Raw genomic sequence first — 9,746 nt, 5'->3', positions numbered from 1 at the left:
AAAAACACAATTCCTTTGGAACTGTGGAAGCAGACTCGAACAGTTCTTGCAGATAAGAGGCGTTGGCGGGAGAGAAGTGGCCTGAATAAACTCTGGAAAATGGTAGGCGCGGCGACGGCGACACTCCGACCACGTATCTTCTCATCGGTTTCGGGAAACTGTTGCTATAACCTATCGGAACAACCTCTTCATCGCATCTTTCGGTATAGCCCAGGTTCGTTCTCCATCTACGAGCTTCATGTGTGTGTTTCAGATGACCGGAGGATCTGATTTTTCTATCATTTTATAATACTTGACAACTGGTGACTTTGTTTTCTGTTGTTTGAACTGTTTACATTGGAATGAAATAAATCCCTAATTTGTTCTGCAAATTAGTTTTTAGGTATACTTCATTCTCATTCTTATTGATGTGCAATTCAACTTTCATGTTAATTTCTGCCAACTTTTGATGAATTCTGTTTTACTTGTTATGCATGTGTCGGTTAAATTTTCATTTGTTAGACAAACCTTTATATGCAATCAGGGAATTACTGTTTATATAGTTCTGATTGATTTCGCAAAAGAAATTGATGAGGTGTTGAATGAAAAAAGTAAGAATAGTACTCGAGGGTGGACCTCCATGGTATTATTTTGTTGGATTCAACCATATATATACATCTTGAAACTACAATAATAACACAAGTTTCTCTTGGCAGAGTTGGTTTGAACGAGCTTTTCTTATCTTCTGGGCATGGGTTTGAATGCTGTTTGTATCATTTTCTTGGTTTTTAGCTTTTAGTTTCAGCTTTATTATATTTATGAATAAATTTGGGATGAAAGACTCGAACACATAACCTTACTTACATACAAAAGCAAGGAACCAAGTCAACTAATCAACATACCAATTATAATTTTGTGAAAAGTGTACATCGTTTCGTTATAGTCCCACAACTTGAAAAAATTCCCAAGTCCACCTCTTGTGATTATAAACCTTTAAAATGGGTGATTAAATCTGAAAGAAAATTACAATTTGATTATCCTAAGTCGAAAGGTTTGAAGAGCATTGAGACAAAGTCATAAGTTTATGATTAAAAGAATTGTCATTGGCCAGAAAATGTGTAATTGCTACTGCATATATATATTCACTCATTTGCCAATTTTCGAGAAGGACATCATTCGTTCTTGAATTTGTTATGAGAATAAATTAATATTTTTGTGATGGATATGCCATACCTTTTAAGCTTGTACGAGGAGTTAGTTGTTTTTGCGAATCTTAGACATGTTTTACCAGTAAAAATTATGCAAATTTGAAACATGATTTTTGGAGTTCTTAAGTTCATCTATGTCCTATTGTTTAAGTCATTTTTTCGATTTAACTCCGTTTTAAATGAAACTGTATTGCAAGTATACTTGTGTTCGTTTTGAAGTATTTGAGTCTAATGATATGGTGAGATTATGGCGATGCTAATATTATTCTTTGTGTCTTTGGACAACTCTTCATGCTAATGCAGGTCAAAAACATATTACAATGCAACATCCAAGATCATTCATAACAAATCTCCTATTCAACAAAAGGTATTATATCCAAGACAGTATGTCATTTTCTTCTCTTTTTTTTTGAAAATGGGTGATATTCGCTCAAACTAATCTCATGGCAAGACGCAACTATAGACTTCACACACAGCTCTGAGGTAAATTTGTCGGTGGCCACAAGTGCATATGTAGATGGCAGGATTCTAAACCATGTTGATTTTTATCATCCCTTTGTCTTTATTCACCATGCTACCCCCTTGTGATTTTGCTCCTTCTTGGGTGTACATACAAGAGAACAAGGGTTTGTATTAGTGACGAATGCAAGATAGATCTAGAGTGACGTCAATCATCTTGGTGGGAAAATAAAGTAAAACTTAGAATCAATGTGTCATACATTTGAATAAAATCATTTTGAGGCTTCATCTTTTAAACATATTGCATGATTTTGTAACCAAAATTGGATTGGTCCTAGAGATAGAAATCAATATATCCATATATAACTACATTGGGAATAAAGTTGTAAACAGTTCTTGCTGCAAGGTGGTAGTGTTTTTGTATCCTAAATAAGTAGTCATTTGTTCAATATCAAAAGCAATTTTTGAACTTGCATTTTTCAATTTGAAAACATAAAACTAGAACTTTTCTATTATCTTTTCGTTCGTACAGTACTTTTCATATCTGAATCATGGTCTATATTAGAAACAACAATGACAAAGTAGAGCACCCATGTGGTACTTCATTATATATATATATATATAAGATCCATCTGTATAGATATCACAATCAACATCCAGGAAGCTGTATGCTTTGAAAGAAGCTTGTACAGTTTGGGAAGGGGTTTTGATAGATAAACAAGCAGAATCTACTTCAACTATTACTAGTATATAATGCTTTGTTAGACAATCAAAATACCGATTAGAGTTTGCTGAGTTTTCTATCTACATAGTTTATTTTATTGGAATCGAAATTTTGAGAGGTTATATCATCTGAAACTACTGTCTTCAATTCCATGCGATAAAGATTAGTTTTTTCTAATTTATTTCACAACTAGCAGAAATATAGATGAATTGGAAAATGGCACACGCAAACCTTTGAGGCCAGGGAAATTGTCTCCTCGCCGTCCTGTTCCAGATCACATACTAAAGCCACCTTATGTTGCTTCTAAGAAGCCACCTGGAATTGCAAGCGGGCCTGAAGTGCATGATGAAAAGGGTATAGAATATATGAGAGCAGCCGGGAGGCTTGCTGCACAGGTTCTTCAGTATGCTGGGACATTAGTCAAGGTGATATTTAGCTTCTTTATTTACCAACACCAATATTTGAATTATGAGGTCAAATTCATGAGTTTTCAATTCCCAAATTGTTATGGAGTTCCTAAAAGTAATTCCTGGAATCTTCAGTTTATCAAGTTCTATTTGGTTTCTGATAATTTCTCAGTAAGTGGCCATTTGGTGATAGCTATGGCCTATTTTGGCTGAATAAGCGAAGATTGCCTGGATATCATGGGCAACATAAACGATATAATGTTACGTCCCTTTCCCCTACATTACACACACATACACATATGTAGTTCGCATATCACTAGGAGGTGAGTAGCTGAGGTTAGACATGTCGAAGGCGTTTTCGAGGACATGACCTTTGAGAGTTCTTGGAGACGCAAGATAAGGGTAGCAGACTAGGGGTGAGAATCTATAGTCAACTTCTTATGTTCTTTCTCCACAATTTTTTTGAGCAAGCTTTACCCATTCTTTTCGCACACTTTGCACAAGTCGGGTGTCTTCAAGGAAACAACCGCTCTTCTATTCGAGGTAGAGGTTAGACCTTGCTTACATTCCACCCCCTCCCAAGACCCACCTTCGAGTGTGGGTTCGTTTGGTTTGGTTTATATCGGATGTTTCAAGAATGATGTGTGCAATGGGTGAGTCTTGACCGAATCTCTAAGTTTCTTTAACCACAAATATAAGAGGGTACAGACTCTGCCGGGGATAGTTATGATAGATTTTAGAAAATTGAAGAGATGGGAATTTATGGTTACAATTCAATAGAAATCAAGGATAAGTATAAAGTAAAATTTAAGTGTTATGCCCATGAGAGATATAAAGGAGATAATATGGGACAACACAAAAGATTCCTTTTCCTCGATCGTTTAGATTATTATCAGCACAATAAGTGAAAGTAAAAAAAGACAAGATTAGCCTCAAGTTTAAGTATTCACTTAATTAAAGATAAGTCTTGTGTTTTTATTGGTTTGGTTTTAAAATTCTATATGTTATACAAATACGTGAATGCACCACCATATACTTGATTATTTAGGGGGCATTTGGTTCGCAAAATGTTTTTCTTTTTGAAGGAATGGTATTTGTCACAGGAATTTGACTTTGAAGGAATTGGAATGGAATTTGATGGTGTGTTTGGTTGGAATGAAATCTATTAAATGGTTTGGAATTTGCCTTGTTTGGTTGGTTGAATATAGCTTCAAAATTGGACTAAATAAACGATGAATGACCAAAATACCCCTTTTATAACAAGAAATAGTCAGATGTGGTTTAAAACGGTGGTGGCCGGCGGTGGTTAAGATCGGTGGTGTCGGCAGTGATATTCGGTGGTGGTTCAGATCAGTGGTGGTTGTCGGTGGTTCAGATCGATGGTGGTTGACAGTGGTTCAAAACAATGGTTCAGATCGGTGGTGTTTGGCGGTGGTTCAGATTGGTGATGGTCGGCGGTGTTTCAGAATGGTAGTGCTTGGCGGTGGTTCAGATGGAGGTCATATGGGTCTGCGTAAATCAAGTAGGGAAGATGGAGATAATTTTGTCTTTTTGAGAAAACAGGATGGAATGGAATTAAATTTCATCTCAATTGTGATGGAATGACCAAATATATGAATGGTGGAATGTGTGGAATTCAATTCCATTCCATAGGTAAGCCAAACGCCTAAACGAGGAATCTGGTCAATGGAATTGATCATTCCAGTTCCTTCAAATTCCGTCGGAATCTTGTGAACCAAACGCCCCCTTAGAATCCTCAAATCCCATGATCCACTTATTCCATGCATGTATTCTTGCAACATATATCTATGTGTGTACCATATGCATCGATGTGTAATTGTACATAGATTTTTCTTCCAAACTCATAGAATTCCTATCAAGTTCGAAGCTTAAAATTAGCCTGTCTAGCAGTAAATTTAAACTGCATCTCTATTTTTGGAATTTACGCACAATATTTTCCAAGAACAAGAAGTTGACCTGATAATTAACCTTCCATCTAAACTTGCTAATGTATTGGCAGCCAGGTATCACAACAGATGCAATTGACCAAGAAGTTCACCAGATGATAATTGACAATGGAGCTTATCCTTCACCTCTTGGGTATAGTGGATTTCCCAAGAGCGTGTGTACTTCAGTAAATGAATGCATTTGCCATGGAATTCCTGATTCACGTGAACTTGAGGTCTGCCTTTTCAAGGACCATTAAATTACATTATTGCATCTCTTTTTTAGCATTTTCATCTATCGTTGATATATGCTTGACTTTACAGGATGGCGATATTATCAACATAGATGTCACTGTTTATCTAAATGTAAGTTATCTTCTACCCTTTCTTTTTGGATTTTGGTTCCCGTAAGACCACCCTGTTTTTGTGAGACCATCCATGAAGGCACAAAAATACATTGAACCTTCACAATAAAAAACATTGTGAAGGTACAAAAACAAGCCTTCACAATGTCTTTTTTGTGATCTCACCGGTCTTGTGAAAACAGGTTGGTTCACATGATCCTACGTCCTTGCTTTTTGGTTATCATTCATTTTTACGAAAGGTCTCTATGTTTCATTAGTATTGAATTTTGATGCATGCATGGTGTCGTTGAACAGGGTTACCATGGTGATACGTCAGCAACATATTTTTGTGGTGATGTTGATGACAAAGCCAAAAATCTTGTGCAGGTAATCTACAAAGATTTCAGTATTTGATTAAAGAGTATAATTTATCATTTGATCTATATATGGCTTTGGAAAGTGAAGCAAACTACTTTCGGACTACACAATGGAAATGAATCTAACGACATATACAGAAATTTAACATAAATACGTGTCAAATCTTAATTTACAAGGTACCACTATTAGTTCGAATGCAAAACTTCTATTTAACAAAATTGTAATAATTACTCCCTATGTACACAGTGAAAAAAGCACACAGTTTTAAAAATGTGTAATTGTTACACCTTTTTAGTTAACTAAATGACAGTTTTATTCATAGTAACATGAATTTATGTGTCTCATAATTAAGGGTAGAACTGGAAAGTAGGCAGTAGGCACTTTTGTAAATGGACAATTATTTTTGGACAAACTAAAATAGAAATGTGCACAGTTATTTTTTGATGGAGGAAGTATTTATTTTTTGTACAGTTTTAACACTACGCGTTTTGTATTTCGTAATACTTTGTACCTTTTCAATGTAATTATTGGTTTTTGCTAAAGATGAAACATGTTCATGTGAAAAAATTGTTTGGAAGTAGCTTGTGCGGCATCACTGTCGAGATAGAACAACTAACAGAGAATATAGAGGATAATATATTTGACTCTCAAGAAAGTCGAACTTGCTTCAAGTCAAAACATTGAGAAATAAGTGTCCTTGTCTACTTTCGAGTTCTATTTTTAATCATAAGATTGAGAAATTCATTACTCCTATTATCGAAGGATTAAATTGTCATTTAGTTAATTAAAAAGGGTATACACATTCCTAAAACCATGTGTTTTTCAATTTGGACATTTATTTTGGGACGGAGGGAGTATTAAGTTAAATCATCTATGGGCAAGTGTTGGAGGAAGTAGTAAGGTTGTTCGTTTGTGGCTAAACAATTGCAAAATACAAGGGGAACACTACTTGCAAAAAACTTCTCTCCCCAAACTTTCCTAAAGCTTTCCCATAGGTCCCCAGTTCGAGACTCCTCAAGGCCACTAGGGTTTTTCCTAGCTGTTTATCTTGAATCCCCATGAGTTCAGTAGAGGAGCCCTCAAACTGGTCTAGACACTCACGGTGACCAAAAAAACTGCTCTTCTTATTAGGATCGTCATCTGAACTTATCAAAACATTATCAGGAAATGTTGAGTTAAGAATCTTTCTCATCTGGTGTTTTTTTCCCTTTCAAATCTCTAGTATTTTAATCCTTTCTAATAGAGTTATATGCTATTTTTATGATTTAGGTAACTAAAGAAAGCTTATACAAGGCGATATCAGTATGTGCACCAGGAGTGGAGTACAACAAAATTGGCAAAATCATAAAGTAAGACAAGTAATTGTGTTGTAGGGTCATTTCAATGCTCTTTTTGGAATTCAATTCCATTGCAATTCTATGTTTGGTTCGAAGAATTCCTGGGATTTCATTGAAATCCCATGGGGTTTGTTGGTATTTTGCGGGATTTCATAGGATTTTTAAAATATGTGTTTTATAATAATCAATTAATAAAAAGGTAATTTAATTATTTTTATAATTATTTATAATTTGTTCTATAAATTATTTTTTGAAAATGGAATTCAATACCATTCCAAATCCTACAAACCAAAAACACACTTAAAGGTTCAAAATCCTTCTAAATCCAAATCACTGCAATTCCAAATCCTTCCACCAAATCCAAATCCATCAAACCAAACGCCCCCTTAAAGTATTTCGAATTACCGCTTTTGGTTCTGAAAGGTCAAATCTAGTATTTTCTAAATCCGAAATTTGGGGAAACTGTCCACAATGGCCATTACGGACTCCCCAATTCATTTTATAGCCACTTATCTACTCAATTGACTGATAGACTTCGCAAGTAGTAGTTTAACAACTCGCAAAATCTACTTTTTATGAATTTAGTATCCATAAAGTAGCACTTTAGATGGACTGAGTAGGCACCAAAATTGGTGGAACAAAAATCAGAGATATGAGACAAGATTAGTAAATTACTAAAATACCCATGTTGATGTTATATTAAAATCCTAAAACCTTGCACAATTCTTTTACCTGTCCTGTCTGCATACCCAACATGTGTTAATATTGAACTTGTATCTCTATATCTCTGGTCATATTCCTTCTCTTTTCTTTCTCGTCCTTTTCTTCTGCAAGTAAAACTACTTATGTACGTATATAACGAGAATCGGAACTAATTTTCTTTTATTTCAGTGCTCATGCAGATAAGCATGGTTATGGTGTTGTGCAACAGTTTGTCGGGCATGGTGTTGGACGCCTTTTCCACAGCGATCCAGTTATTCTACACTACAGTAAATTTTTAGCCTTTTGATTCAACTGTCCGTTGTTTTCTTTGATTTTTTCCGATTATCTTTAAACTTCCCAATTTTTTAGGGAACAATGAACGTGGACGCATGATGTTGAACCAGACATTCACCATCGGTAAGCTACTATTCTTGTTTTTAACCTTGAAGCCTAGACAAATAAATGCCGGGCCTTGGGACTTTTCCCCACAGTTTGAGTCTCCTCAAGGCAGAGATGGACCTAGAAATTTTTTCAAGTGATGGCACCATTTGACTATAAGAAACACAAATATATGGATATTTTTTACAAAATCGTCATTAGTCTACTGGTTAGTTCTTTGCTTTTTATATGTGTGAGGTCCTGTGTTCCGAGTCTTTTATTGCAATTCTGATCTGAAACGTAATAAATCTGAAATTAAAAGGTAAGAACTAAGGAAAATGACACAAACGGGATTTGAATACAGGTCATCTGTGGGAGAAAAGCCATGCAAACCAACTCAACTAATCACCATCGTAGTTTCAAAATATATACGGTTGCACATAACAAAATGATACGATTGCACCTTTCACGACCCTATAATCTTTTACACTATGACGGAGGAACTAAGCGGTGGCCTGTGTCACCATATCTAATAACATAAGGTCTGTATCTGCCCCAAGAGCCAACTCAACTGACAAATAGCCTTGGACGACTCCTTATAGGTTGTCAGTTTGAGTCTTCTTAGGGCACCGAGGATTCTCCTAGCTATTATCTTCAGGGGTCCATGAGATTAGTCGAGGTGCCCCCAAACTGGCTTGGACACTCATGGTTATAAAAAGAATATTGTTTTTTTTTGCAACAACCGTCATGCTTGTATGTAATTCGTAAGAAAGTTGTGAAATTTCTTGGTTCTTTTGGCAGAACCCATGTTGACGATGGGTAGTATACACCCGATAATATGGGATGATGATTGGACCGTGGTGACGGAGGATGGCAGTTTGTCGGCACAGTTCGAGCACACCCTTTTGATCACTGAAAATGGTGCTGAGATTCTAACACAATGTTAGATTTGAGGTTCATGCATTGGTGTGGCTAAAATCAAACACAAGAGCCATTGGAACATTTATTTCTTTGTGGCCCATTTGTATTCTTTTCTCATGTTTTAGAAACACATTTTGTTTGAGGCTTAGAGGCTTTCTCAAAGTGAGCATACTTGTATGAGGTTTTGTTGTTAAATTTTTACTTGTAATACAAGAAATGTGGTTTTCTAGAACCATCGAGGAACCCTGTGGGTGTTCAGGCTGGCTTACGCACACCTCCGACTAATCTTAGGATCCTGGAGAACAGCCAAAAAAATCTCAGTTGCCTTGCAGAACTTGAACTGGTGACCACCGAAGAAAATCCTATAAAGCACAAGTCTTAATTTGCATATATATGCTCACATTTACTCAACATATATACGAAATAAGTTATATAGAGATGGTGTAATTGTCTAATATACATATTAAAATGAACTTAATAATCATATTAAATCTAATAACCGTAACTCAGTTTTTATGGTTTAAAGATTTTACAACTTGATTAGACATCATATTGGATTATTTGGCGTCTGAGTTGGGCTGGATTAAACAAGTTGGTTGGGTTTTTAACCCCGCCACTTCCAAGTGTGTCAATGACTGGTATAATTTTATTCTGCACAGTTCAACGAATGAGGAGATGTTCAAGATATTGAAAATAACATGATATATGAATATGAAAAGTTATGCCTTTTTCTTCTACTTATTAGAAGGATCGTGCGAGTCAAAAGCCAAACCTTTTTATTCGTAACTTTTAAGAAAGAATATAAAATCGTATAACTTTTAAGAATTATATATAATCATGTGATTTACGAAAATGCGAGAACAATCTAATAACCTCAAACTTTTTTAATTAATAAATTAACTTATATTAAATATAAATAAATTAATAAGGGCAGTAATGTAATTAATTAATTTTATAAATTTT

At 35.2% G+C, this 9,746-nt stretch overlaps 1 protein-coding gene across 2 annotated transcripts; it reads left to right on the top strand.

The window, feature by feature from the left end:
• Positions 1-9,028, top strand: LOC112515425 (methionine aminopeptidase 1D, chloroplastic/mitochondrial). Of its 2 annotated transcripts, none has more exons than XM_025122242.1 (10): positions 1-214; positions 1,491-1,554; positions 2,567-2,795; positions 4,798-4,959; positions 5,048-5,089; positions 5,383-5,454; positions 6,715-6,794; positions 7,674-7,771; positions 7,854-7,901; positions 8,664-9,028. In XM_025122242.1, exons 1-10 carry the CDS (start codon positions 100-102, stop codon positions 8,807-8,809), a joined length of 1,056 nt encoding a protein of 351 aa, XP_024978010.1. In that variant the 5' UTR covers positions 1-99; the 3' UTR covers positions 8,810-9,028. The 2 variants fall into 2 exon arrangements, with proteins under 2 accessions (XP_024978010.1, XP_024978008.1); XM_025122240.1 differs by having other exon boundaries at positions 39-214; positions 2,564-2,795.
• Positions 9,029-9,746: the final 718 nt, after the last annotated feature.

The sequence above is a fragment of the Cynara cardunculus genome, assembly GCF_001531365.2.
Source record: "Cynara cardunculus var. scolymus isolate 2C chromosome LG 7, CcrdV1, whole genome shotgun sequence".
In the NCBI taxonomy this organism is placed as follows: domain Eukaryota; kingdom Viridiplantae; phylum Streptophyta; class Magnoliopsida; order Asterales; family Asteraceae; genus Cynara; species Cynara cardunculus.
The sequence above is the reverse complement of the archived record's forward strand: the minus strand, read 5'-3'. Positions and strand labels throughout refer to the sequence as shown.